Source organism: Cimex lectularius, unplaced genomic scaffold, assembly GCF_000648675.2.
Source record: "Cimex lectularius strain Harlan isolate CLEC.00 unplaced genomic scaffold, Clec_2.1 scaffold222, whole genome shotgun sequence".
NCBI lineage: Eukaryota > Metazoa > Arthropoda > Insecta > Hemiptera > Cimicidae > Cimex > Cimex lectularius.
In genome coordinates, this window is record NW_019392817.1 from 139,820 (window position 1) to 153,795 (window position 13,976).

The 13,976-nt window shown below is 35.1% G+C and overlaps 1 protein-coding gene across 2 annotated transcripts in view; it reads right to left on the reverse strand.

Moving 5' to 3' along the window:
- The window catches only part of LOC106672382 (monocarboxylate transporter 9-like), a 35,940-nt gene continuing 21,964 nt past the window's right edge, over nt 1–13,976 (reverse strand). Inside the window, exons 2-10 of one of the 2 annotated variants that reach the window (XM_014403765.2) lie at nt 10,041–10,270; nt 9,641–9,930; nt 2,747–2,982; nt 2,016–2,290; nt 1,833–1,950; nt 1,551–1,772; nt 1,411–1,486; nt 536–745; nt 1–478 (exon numbers count right to left, since the gene is read on the reverse strand). In XM_014403765.2, coding sequence (XP_014259251.1) covers nt 312–478; nt 536–745; nt 1,411–1,486; nt 1,551–1,772; nt 1,833–1,950; nt 2,016–2,290; nt 2,747–2,982; nt 9,641–9,930; nt 10,041–10,270 — 1,824 coding nt within the window. In that variant the 3' untranslated portion in view covers nt 1–311. Of the gene's footprint in view, nt 479–535; nt 746–1,410; nt 1,487–1,550; nt 1,773–1,832; nt 1,951–2,015; nt 2,291–2,746; nt 2,983–9,640; nt 9,944–10,040; nt 10,271–13,976 lie in introns of those variants that run through there. The other variant, XM_014403766.2, reaches the window with a different exon arrangement.

Consider the following 13,976-nt stretch of genomic DNA (forward strand, 5'->3'; position numbering starts at 1 on the left):
ACATATATCACTTGTACATTTTTCTTACTCTTCAAAAAATAATTACTAAAATGACTTAAAGAAAACAAAAATCTCATACACAATAAGTTATATGATTTTAAAGCTCGCATTTTATGGTAATAAAAGTAAATCCTAAAATACTGTTAAATCTTTTATAATTCTACAATATTTGATATTTATTACAAAAAAAAAATATTTGTTCGATCCATCTTTTTGTAATATGACTAAAAGATGACATTTGTTTGTTTTTCTTTGAGAGGCACGTACGAAGGCCACTTGTGAAAGTGTAATGATGGGAAGAAACCACCGGCCTAAGTGGTCACGCTGCGACTTTGCGATTCCGATTGCGACTCCGAACCCCAAAGTCTGACAGTTTTGACAGCGGGTATCACCGCCATCAAAACACCGGCTATCACGATCCATCCGCCGGCCATGTAGAAGGACAGATCCCAGCTTTGCGTCAAGTCAAATATCCAACCTTAAGGACGAAAATCGGTTAGTCCTAGGTTGTAAGCTTAAGAGAAGAAGAGCTTACCGGCAAGCGGCGGGCCGATGAGTGTGCCGATCCCTTGGCAAAGCAGAGTCAAGCCGTAAGCAGTCGTGAAACGATCCAGAGCTATCAGTTCGACGAGTATCGTAGGGGTGAATGAAAAATTGGAAGAGACGAACATCCCGAAGCCTACTGAAGCGAGTGTCAAAGTAACCATATTCCCAGACACTAACGGCATTATCAATGTAAACAAGCCTAAAAATTTTTTTTTTTTAAACCAGCAATGATGACATGCGATGATGCAATGATGAGATATACACTCAGCAATAATGAGACCTCCAAGTTGATGAACTTATACTTAGATCATTACTATTCTCGTTGCTTTTACAAACGCACCTCCGAAGGAAAAAGTTAGCGAGAATAGACAGATTACTAATTACTAATTTATTATCAAATTGAATTTATGCCAAGAAATCCTTCTTTCAGAAAATGACTCATTCTTTAAGAAACACATTGGAGACCTTATGATACATTACCAATTAATACCAGAAGACAATTCGGGAAAAATAAATATATAAATTACCTGTTAATAATTTGTTGAAGTCGTTAAGAATTAGGTAGTTTAGAAAAACACCTGTTTTCCCTACGTTTCAACCTTTATTCGGGTCATCTTCAGGGCATAAAGTGTGGTGCTATTTTTGTAGTCATATTGGTTTTGTGTGAAAGTGTTGTGCTTGCACCAAACCAATATGACACCACAAGAATAGCACCACACTTTATGCCCTGAAGATGACTAGAAGAAAGGTTGAAACGCAGCAAAAAAAATATAAAATAGTTTTTCTAAATTACCTCATTCTTGACCGCTCTTCACGACTTCAACAAATTATGAAACAACCAGTCTTAAGAAACACACATTTTACCTGTTAATATAAGACATCCTGCGTATGTTTTAGTAACGTTAAGCCATGGTTTGTCTCCAACCCACCCCATGATGACCTGTGAAAAAGAAATGTGATGTTTTAATTTAAAACAGATAATTTTTCGAATTGTTAATCCCTACCATTCCAAAAGTGTTCGCTATACCGATAGCGGCAAGAATGAACGATCCTTTTTCTTCGGTGTAGCCGAGGGTGGTCATATAATCGGCAAGGTAAAAGTAAGGAACGATAAACCATATGAAAAGTAGTGTAGTTGACAATGACATCAGGAGGAAATGTAGGTCGCCGAACATCGAAAAATCCGTCATACCTTCTAGAAGGTCTACCAGTTCGTCTTTCCAAGTCTTTAAAAAAACATGTTTAATTCCAAGATAAGAGTGTTATTTCAATGAGAACCACGTTACCTCGGCTCCTTCCTTGGCGATGGTCGTCATAGAATTCTTGAAAATGTCTGGACACGAAGAGACCGTCAGTCTGTATTTGTGCATGTTCAGAATCGCTCCTCTGTACATAACAGAATTCCTGCGAAACAATACATTTTTCAATTATGAAAAGAATAGTGGATATATTTAATAAATAAACTCTACCTGTGAACACGGATATTTCTTAAACGGTGAGCCCAAGGGCGGGTAACGTGACTACGGCTGTTTGCAGTTTTGAAATGGTCGACTATGACCTCAGGTACGTCTGTCATTTCCCGTCCCGATTTAGGACTGTTTGCATCTCCTTCCGACATCGAATTAAGCCTCCCTGATAAACTTTTGCTTTTTGTCTTATCGCGCTCTTCCAAAATCCTCCCCGGGTTCGCCAACCTTAACGCCTGCTCTTTCCCCAGGAGGTGCTCGACTAGTTCTGGTGGCACCTGAATCGTTTTCCGATTGTTGAAAAAATAAAATATCCATTTTACGGGGTTAAAAGCTAAGATTTTGAGGAGGGACGATATTGAGTTAGTAGCAGATACATATGATCGCAGGAGAAGAGTCAATTTTTCAAAAAATAATAGTCTTGAGGTTTTACAACATTACAATAAAATGTGTAACAGGAAAGGGTCTAAGTGATTTATACTCCAGTATATGTAGACTTATTTTTGACCAAAAATGTGGTAAGTGGAGAAGGGTAAGATATCAAGCATCACCTCAAAGTAAGGTTTTAACAAAAAGTCATTAAAAAAAAAATTAAATTAGATCATTTGGTTGTTCATTTTTTCTCATCGGTTAAGAAGACCTCCTCAACATTTTTATTATATGAAGTAATTTTTAAATGTTCACTATGGAAAAAAAGGTTTAATAGCTAGATTGAAAAATCGTGCAATACTCACTTTGTCGGTGGACTCTACGAATGTGGGGATGTTGACTAGTGAGTGGTAGCTCTGTTCGGCGATCGGTGTCAAAGGTGGTCGGACGTAATCGTTGCTCATGGTACCCGCTTCGAGCATCCGCTTAAGTTCATCCAAATCGTGGCAAAGCGAACTCGCACGAGATGATTTTTGCGCTTCGATCCACCAGTCGGGATCCCTCATTAACGCCCCGCAGACGCACATGTTCAGAAATGTACCTGGGGGGAAGAAAAGATCTCATTTATTTATTTATTTACAGGCAATTTTATAACAATAGGTACAAGAAAGACAAAGAACGTAAAAAAAAATTGAAATATTAAACATTGACAATAATAAAATAATAACATGCCACAGGGCTTCCAGAACTTTTTAACCGGCGGACTCATTTCACAAAACAAAATGTAGAGTGGACCCCTCGCATTCAAGTATTGTTTTTTTTGTTTTTTTTTAAATTTTTAATATTTCAGCCCCGAGGGCATGCTAAATATTACAGCACACATTCAATATGTATTCACATTCATCTATAAAATGCTCAAAAAGTAAGGTGAAGGAACTCCACTCCTCAGCAGTCAAGATTTAAGAAAAATTATAGGCCTCTATACCAGCCACTGTACCCCCTTACCGACCACCTAAAGAGGGTGAGCATAGTAGAGACGGAAACATGATGTCTCTGTCAGGAAGAACCATAGGCATCGGCACATATCCTGCCCCAGTTAAGAATAGGCTATGCGAGATTAACATACGGACACTTACTTTTGGGTCAAAGCACGCGTATATCTGGTACATACAATTAGGTTAGTTATATAAATATTTGCAAAGAGTGATAGAAGAATATCGAGTTATCCAGCACCCTAATTGAATAAACGGTATGTAAATAGGGGTGAATGTATTTAAGAATGAATGTGCGTACGAATGGGTTTGGAACTGCATGCGATGGTGTTGAATTGACCTAGCCATTGACAGCCGCCCTCTCGGAGCCCAGCCTCGATGGGTGATTCTCGAGTCTACAGTTTACTGTAAACTGCAAAAGCTGGAAATGCCGGTGGACTACAGGAAGCGAATAGGCTCAACTCGCCACATGTTTGTATGTATGTACATACATGTGTGGATTTGAACCAATATAAAACCAAATCCAACTACACAAATGTTTATCGAGATGATGACAAGTCGAGAGCATCAAATTTGATCTATTAGATTCACAATTTGGTTTTTATACTGCAGTACATCCATTAAAATTGCAACTATCACAGAGTTTTTTTTCGAGAACTACCGAAATTACTGAGAATTCTATTAACGAATTTGTAAAAAATGATATAATAGACCTCTTAAATATATGCCTACTATCTAATTATTGTAAATTCAATAATAAATATTATGAAATGAAAGGGTTACCAATGGGGTCTTCATTATCCCCACTTTGTACTGAAATATTCATGAATAATTTCGAAAAAAATCTTTTCAAATCAAAGAACAAATTAATTAAATCTGTTCATTTTTGGAAACGCTATGTAGACAATATTTTATGCATATGGTCGGGTACATTAGAGGATCTCAAAGAATTCCTCCAACTAATTAATTCTCTACACCGTAATATAAATTTTACATTGGAAATTAAAAAACATGGTTGTTTGAACTTTTTAGACCTAAAATTGTCCATAATAAACAACCTAATAGAAATAGACATTTATAGAAAACCCACAACTGCAGACACTATGATACCAGCAGATTCTTCCCACCCAAAAGACTGCTGGTTTCATTTGGCTCATAGACTGTATGTTAAAACTTCCGTTAACAACTGCCAACTATAAAAAATAATTAGAAACTATTAAAACCTTAGCAAAAAACAATGGGTATCTAGAAATATTTATTGATAGGTTGCTAGTTAAAAGAATAAAAAATTAACTTTAAACGAATCAACAATAGGACTCAACCATCCCACCATAAATGAATCATTAGTTTCCATTGTTTGCCATACATTGGTGAATTATCAGAAAAAGTTAGTAAAATTTTTAAACAAGATGGTTTTAGAATAGCTTTTAGAAGTACAGGTTCACTTAAAAACATCCTCTCAAAACCTAAAGACAAGGTAGACAACTTGGCAAAAAGCGGGGTTTACCAACTTAATTGTAATGATTGTGATACTAAATATATAGGACAATGCGGTAGAGAAATAAAAACGAGAGTAAAAGAACACTTGCCTAAATCGAGCAAATTTTCGGAATTTAAGGACCATCTAAAAGAAACAAAACAAATTTCAATTCAAATTTATGTACAACAGTGTTACACAGTTTCAACAAAGGGAGAACTAGATTGGTTTGAGAAATTTGAAATTAAAAAATGTAAAATTGAACATGGTGATAAATGCATTAATAATATAACAGATTTTGATCTACCTCCCATTTTAAATATGTACACAAACAATATTAAATCTCCAAATAATTAAATTAATTATTTTAATTGTTATTATTTTTGTAATAATTTAATAATATTAAGGTATCTTTCTAATTTTCTATCTTTTATCTTTAATCACTAATTTATAATTAATTCTTACAGTATTTACCATTATAATATTTACTTGTGTAGTAATTCCCGCTTTTCGCACGTTCAAATTGAGCGCCATTAAAAAACCAGCTTCTCATTGGAACGTCGCGTTGGCGGGGGTATCGGCGGGTTCACTTTTGCAATTTATGTCGAGGGACGTGTTTGTAGAAATCCTTCAACTGATGATGAGCTAAGGGCTCGAAATCCGGACGTTGCAAAACTGTGAGTAGGAACTAGTTGCAAAACAACTTACTGTGAGTAGGAACTAGCTTTTTAAAAAGGATAGCATGGAGTCTGTCTATTTTTTTCTGGACCGCGTGTTTTGGATATTAGGGTAAATATTTTCCCGTGTGTGAAAATTCAAATCGACACAGTTGTAATTTTCGGGGCTTCATCACTCATTTTTAATGTAATAATTGTATTAATTATATCTGAGAATGAAAGATAGGTAAATAAATAAATGAAATTAAATTAAAACAATAAAAATGAAATAAAAAACATGTTTATTATAACAAAACAAACAAATTTTATTCTTTATTTTTAATAACGGATTTACTCAAGAACAGTAAACATGAAGATTAACCATTTTGTCAACCAACACGTTTCTCCATTTAAATCCAGTTATATTCTCTTTAATCATTGGACGTCAACTTGACCCAGAATTGGGCAATATTATTGTGGGAATGAATCATCGAGGTTACATCATATTATTGCAGAGGCAGTTGGCGTCTCTAAGAGCATGGTCTCCCGGGCTTTACCCCGATTCCGAGAGACTGGAAGTGCCAGTAGGAGGCCTGGTAGTGGATATGAGAGCATTACGATGCTAAAGGAGGACAGAAATATCGCTGCAAGACTTTCCATAGTGCCCGCCACATCCTAAATGAAATACAAGATATTTTGACAAGGCTTTTTTTTTTCAACACAAACGATTCGTAATCATCGTAGCCCCTTTGAGACGACCTAGAGTCACCAGCAATTCAGGAGAATATGGTGCAACGAGCGCCTAGAAGAGAACACCTGTTGCTGTTATGTTTACTGATGAGTCGCGTTTCTGGTTGTATAGTGATAGCAGGCGCCGAAGTCTACCGAGAACAGGGGAGGCGTACTATGCCCCAGTTCGTGCTCCCTACAGCGCAGTTTGGAGGAGGCGGTGTAATGGCCTGAGCAGGGATTTACTCTGGAGGACGAACCGGACTCCATCATATTGTTGATAGCAACCTCACTGCAGTCCGTTATGTCCAAGAAATTATCGAGGAATAGATCGCTCAAACCAGGATTCTCATTGGCATTTCTGGATGAACATCCAATCCTCATAGAGGCAGAATTGTTCACCACTAAACTATTCGTGGACAGAAATTTCTAATCTGCCCCTTCACCCATTGTCTCCAGACCTCAATTCTATTGAGCAAATGTGGGATGCGTTGCAGAGAAGGCTTTTCACCATCCGCCACAACTGAGTGCAGCGTTGCAACATCCATGGAGTGAAATTCCTTATGAAATTAGTGACAACATTATAATAGTATGCCTAACAGGTGCACAGAGGTTTTAGCTAACAGAGGACATTATACACGGTATTAATTGTTTAAAAAAATTATTTGCTTCAATAAAAAAATTATAGAATTAAAACCTTTTATTTTATTTCTCAAAATCCCTTAATTAAATTTTCCTTCAGTAAAAAACATAATAATTTCTAATTAATTTAAATGCCATTTAAAATAAAAATGCTGGGGAAAGTAAATACTACAAAATTGGCAGTATCCCTATTCATTTTTGAGCAGTTTATGTTGAGTGATTTTTTGTTGGTCTGCGTGGGGAAACCCGGCCGTTTCTTTCCGTTCATCCCGGTCCGCTTATAGCTGTTTTAATCGACATACGATTTCGGTTGTCATGGATTGCCCACGTCAATTTTCTTCACGCCGGGCCGTAGCATCACCCACGCGATTCGTTCAATAGCTGACCGAGTTTCGGCGGCGACGACTAAGTATGTGATTGGTATCTTCTTTTATGTGAGGAGGGCTTTCGATTGTATGTGGTGGCCAGCCATGTTGGACGGGTTGATCCGCCGAAATGTTGAGAATGATTTGTGAGCTATGATTGTGAACTATTTAAGCGGACGGCACGTGAACCTTTAAGAAAAAGGCGCTGACTGCAACAGGACAGTACAGATGAGGGTTCCCCAAGGTTCTGTACTCGGCCCGTACCTATGGTCGGTACTGTTTGACGAGGCCCTTATAAATTGGGGAATGCGAGACTTACGTGATGGCCTTGTGGTCATCATCCAGGAGGACACTAAAGCGGCCTTCGAAGTCCAAGGCGAGATGGCGGTAACTGGTTTGGGCTGTAGAAAAGTACGGTTACAGTTAGCGCCAAAAAAGACGGAACTAATGCTATTAAAAGGCTCTCTTTATTTGCGGTCCCCACCGGTGATTAGGATTGATGGCCGAGCCATTAAAGCCCCCAGAGACCTGACGTACTTGGATGTAAAAATGACGGCGGGTTTACGATTTGAAGTTAATACCCGAGAACAGATGCCGGCCAGAATTGCAGCCAGCCATCATGACTATGAGCGGTGCCTCATGGGGCATTAGTTGGAAGACAAGACAAATTAAGTATTATTCGGCACTATGTCAGTCCGTCTTGCTTTACGCTGCCCTTTCGTAGGCACGAGGATTGCGCGAGGCGGAGTGGGTTAAGCTTCGAAGTGCACAGCGAGCAGCCTTGCTTGCGGTCACTCAGGCTTACCGAACTATCTCCCGGACGCCTTGCATGTGATAGCTGGAGAAAGGAGATGCGACCGCTAACTGATGAAAGAAACAACACAGCTTCCGTCTATATACCAAAAACTTTATAGGAATGCAAGCCCAGAAGTTGCAAAAGGCCAAATATGGCTTAGGTGCGGCAAAAAAAAAGGCACAGGCGGGATCGATATGATAAAACTTTAACATGTGAATTTAATTTTATATTTATCAAAGATTATTAGGATAATAATAATCCATTAAGTAAAGATAAAACTAACGTTATAAAGATAAAATAATTTTCGTTTTTTTAATTCTTTATATTGAGGGTTTTTTCCACAATTTAATTAATATTTTATTATTATTATTTTAATAAAACGAAAATTAAATTATAAAACTAACGTTACAAAGATAAAATAATTTTCGTTTTTTTAATTCTTTATATTGAGGGTTTTTTCCACAATTTAATTAATATTTTATTATTATTATTTTAATAAAACGAAAATTAAATTATAAAACTAACGTTACAAAGATAAAATAATTTTCGTTTTATTCCTGTTTTATATATATAGGATGTAATAGTGCCCCGCCACATTCCCTTTAAATACAAAATTTAACCTTATATATTTCTGTTAATTTTCTGAAAATAAATAAATCTACCACAATTAAAATTATTAATTTAAATATCTATTTCTCAACAATAATTCCAATGACTTACTTACTATAGATATACCACAATAAGAAGCAGACGGCCACCTTGATATCTTGTAATTTATTATTAATCTAAAAAGGAATATTTACGCCAAAGCGGTTATTACTCGAAAATCCCGCGCTCATTCATTAATTTTATCGATTTATTATGATGAGTGATTGTTTCCGATCCTGTCTTGAGCTTCGACATTTCTTCATCTTTAGTGATTGGTATGTACGCTTAACATGGCGAACTGTTGAACCTCCAAAACAGGCAGGACGTGCGGCAGGGATGACCGAATTCGACCAAATACACAATTGGGTGGGATCTGCCTAACTTGAGTTCAGTATGTTCCCGGAAATACAATTCAAACATTTGTGTATAAATAATACAATTATATTTCACATGTTTACACAATAACAATGTCAACTAAAGCAGTGAGGCCAAATGAGGTCCAACTGGCCCTAGTTGAAGTAATTTCATACCAAGAATTGTTTACTCCTTACAGAAAAAACAAAATTGATAATAAATCTGCTTTTATGCTGAATTCCTTGTTACAGGAGCGTGGTATAAAGATATGAGGCCGGCCTAAAAATGTTTTAAACAATCTCGCTATATCAGTGCGCCAGCGAATATAAGTGTTTTATCTCATAAATAAATAATGAAATTCTAATAAAAAGAAAACCTATCTCAGATTAGGTCCTCAACAACGATCGCACATTCATTCCAAAATCGAATTCAACAAATTAATAGATAAAGAAAACCTCCAATGGATCCAAGTAGGTAAATTTTTGAATTGAGATGCATAAAGCAGTTACAATCCGATACGAATAAGCTGACCATTTTTTGATCGTGTTTTAGCAAGGTTCTAGGGATGATAGAGGAAATAAAAGTCAAATTTCAACATACCTGCTAATAGTAAAACCGTCCCTCTCCAGCCGTAATAAGAAATGGCCAATCTCGTGAGCGGTGCGTAGACGAAAGTTCCGATTCCAGTCCCGCTAGCGCCGAGGGATGTGGCCAAAGTTCTTTTTTTGTCAAACCAATACGCTATGCTTACAACGGCGGTCACATAACAGAGGCCAAGGCCCAATCCGGAAATAATTCCGAATGTACAATACATAGTTACAATCGATGTGGAAAAGGCAGACGCTACAAAGCCGGCACACGAAACGCATCCGCCGACGATTGTCATCCACCTGGAACATAGAACTTTCAGCCTTGAGATTTGGCAAACTCGCTCGAGCTGCGTTAAATCGTACAATAATAAAGCCAACTTCCGTTCCAATCGTGGCATAGGGAAAATTACCTGCATCCGAATCTATCCACAAGTGCGGAACAGAGCGGCCCGGAGAGAAGAGGCACTGCCATGAAAAGACTGCCTATCCACGACGTCGCACTTTTCGACGCTCCGAAGTATTCTAGGAATTCTATGTAGAGGAGGCCGAATGAAAACGATATACCATCAGCGATCATCGATATGACTAGAGAACCTCCAACGACTACCCAACCCCAACCACCGTCAGGGACCTCATTTTTCTACAACAGAGAAGAAAGTTGTCAAAAAAAAGTAGAGGTTGTCAATAAATAAATAACAGAAATGCGTTCGTTTGAAGAAAATACCGAATAAGACGATATCGGTACACGATCTTTCGCAATATGCACTGAATATCAAATTTGTAGAATCAATATGCCATTTCTATCGAAATAATTATCAATAAGGAGTGATTACGTTATTCGTTGAAATCATCAATAAAACCTCTTATCACAAGTTTCTTTATTTAAAAGCAAAAATTGGAATTGTGATAACTTATCCTGTAAAATAAAAAATGCGTGGAGAAAAATACAAGAAATTACCAAAAATAATTATTATAAATTGTGAAACATGAAGATGATGAACCTGAAGCTTATCGTCCATACCCAGAATTTCATAGCAAAGTATCTTAGATATTTTATGTACGGAAACCGTCTAGCGACCAGACCAGGGTGATAAAAAAAGCTTACGTTCATTCAGCCTGTAGATTAAATTACTCCACTTAATACCTTTCTTACGAGTTACTGTAATTTCTAGGTGGTAACATACTTAGTTTCATTTTTACGTTTACGTTTTTATCGAATTAATCCGACATGCGTATATAGGGAATGGAATAGGATGCATTTCAAATGTCTCATTATGAGAGTTAGAGATCTAATCCCACTAAATTACTCACCTGGTAGATGAGAATGATAGGTAAAAATGTTCGATGTAACATGAATAAAAAGGAAGACACAAATAAGAGTGAGATATTATGTAAACGTCAAATTACAAGTAGGAGAATTTTTCAATTTTGTTAATGTTGATGACTATCAAATTGTACATAGTTCTACCTTGCTAGCTATAACAAATAGACGGGAGTTAATAAATGAATTAAATTACTACGTAATAACCTATATCTGATTTTCGAAATATGTTGTTATTATTACATAAATAAATATGTAAAAAAATGTTTAACCTGTAATTGTTGCGTTTCTCTCTTAAGTACCTGATAAAAGAAAATGTACATTTTTCTTAACGATGTGTTTGTAATTTGCTAGATTTATTTATTCATATTCTGTTTTTAAAGATATCTTTGCGATTTATATTAAAGGATATATATTTATAATTTTATTTGTTTGTATATTTATTTATGTATAAATTTATATAGTACAAGAAAAATGTATGCATTGTTGTTGATTAAATGATTTCTTGTTTATCAATGTAAAAAGATCAACAAGCAAAGGGACTAATGTCCATGTTGTTAAGTTGTAGTAAATGATATGTGAAAATATATATAATATATAAATGATGCTAAAAATAAACCTAAAAATAAAAATTATTTAGAAATCGTGAGATTCGGTCTGGTGTGATGTAGGTTTAGAAAAACATTTTCTTTATCGTGCGACGTTTCAATCTTTATTCAGATCATCTTCAGGGCCTGGGATTTATAAACAATGTTTAAATTGTACAAACAGATGTAATATATGACTTACATTGATATCACTAACACTCTCAATACGACACACAACAGCAGGCACGTCTACACAGAAAACACACACTATGATGAGTAAAAATACTTCGAATTTCTATATAGTGTACGCCATCGTATAAATTCATAGTCATATCTTATATGTATTTGTATAATTTAAATATTGTTTATAAATCCCAGGCACTAAAGATGATCTGCATAAAGATCGTAACGTTGGCGATCTCACGATCTCTAAATAATCATTACTTAACGGTCACTAAATATTACACACACCAAAAATAAAACTAAACATATAAAAATTCATTCCGGGACAGTCAAGGGCAAAACAAAACACTATTCATATTTTAGTTAACACTTACTTATTCAATATAGCAGCTTTAAAGACTTTCTGATACAACATGGTTTAAAATAAGCACACATTCTTCATATTTTACAGCTGCGAAAAGTTCATAATCGTTTAACGAAATTCTTTGGGTGTCAATTGAAACGAGATACTTGTTAATAAGTTAAGTCAACTTATACGTCACGAAAATAAAGGTTTTGCAATAAACCTAAGATTTCGGACATTTTTAAAAAAAGTCTCCATTCTTTTGAATTCTTCTCTAATATATATAATATATAAATCAAGAATATATGTATATATATATATTGGGTTGTCCGGAAAATAATGCAGGATTTTGGTATTAAACAAAAAAAAAGAAACTAGTTACTTTAAAGCANATATATTCTTGATTTATATATTATATATATTAGAGAAGAATTCAAAAGAATGGAGACTTTTTTTAAAAATGTCCGAAATCTTAGGTTTATTGCAAAAAATATATATATATATTATAGCCCTTTCGCAGATATTCAACATTAAAGAAGAATTTAAAAAAAAAATTACGTAATTTGCTTGTTCACTATGTTTATTGACTCTTTTTTGTGTTTTTATTCTTCTTTCCTTTTGTACTTTTTAGTAAGTTAAAAGTTTTGTTTTATAACTTCTATATTGTTGTTCTTTTATTTTTATTTTGTCTGTTTAGTGTAGAAAATTTGTCCAATTTTTGTTTTTGGCTGTTCAGTGTTCACTATGTTTATTTTCCCTTCATGTGTTTTGTTTCATTGTTCTTTCTTTTTGTGTTTATTTTCTTAAATTTATTAAATCCCAACTTAAATTTGGGAAATAAATTTTGCCCAGGACAAAAAGTTGAAATAGTAGATTAACCCCATTCCCCTTTTTTCACACCAACACCACTTTTTCTCATTTAGAATAAAATTTTTGCATTTTGAAGTTTTTATGAAATTTCCCAACCACTACCGTGAATTTCCAATGAGGTTGAATTTTTTTTTTATAAATTTTAAATTTAACAGTTTTTGAATTTGAAAGGTGCACATCGTCTATAGAATACAACTGACGTTAATCCTGTAATACACAAACACATAAGTTCAATTTCCAATTTTATGTTATAAATCACAATCCTTATATTTTCTGAAAAATGATTGTTCATTTATTTTTTTTTTTATTGCTCATTTCAATGCTTATCTTTTGGTTGTTGGAATATGTCTGCATCAAATAATATAAATCGTCATTTAGAGATTTAAAAAAATATTTTTAGTGTTAATTTCACTGTTGGTTTAGATAAAAACAAAAATGTTCTATGACGCAGAATATTCCAATCTGGTATGATTTAAAAAGATAAATCAACAAAACACTACCCTTTTTTTATAATTTAACAAACATTCTGGAAGCAAAATAGGTCAGAAAAAGGTCAAAACTTTGATTTTACCTCATTGTCGTGATTCTAGCGTTATAAACCTTTTTTTTAACGAGTGTTTGCAACAGCAGAGGTCATATAAACCATCAGGGTGCCGGTGTTTTGGAAAAAAAGCCCATTTGTAAGTATGTCGGGTTCGAATGCAGGGCCGCTGGATTCGATCCCGGGATCTTTACCTTACAGTGATGGGCGCCGTGTCAACGCCTAAACCGTTGCGGCCACCGACGCCCCTTATAAAACCCTTAAATACCGGCTTTCGCGGAAATTGGTGTAAATTAATATTTTTGACTGATAATTTCGACGACCTTTCGTAACTGACATTCCTTGTACAAACATCGTTTTTCTCAATGCCTAGGAGAAGATAGTCATCTTGATAATTCGTTTTAAAGAAATTGTCAAGTGTATTTTATTACTGAATCAAACATTAACATCGTTCCCATTTAAAAAAAGACGTTAATTTCTGATAAATAATTTTGTGTTTTG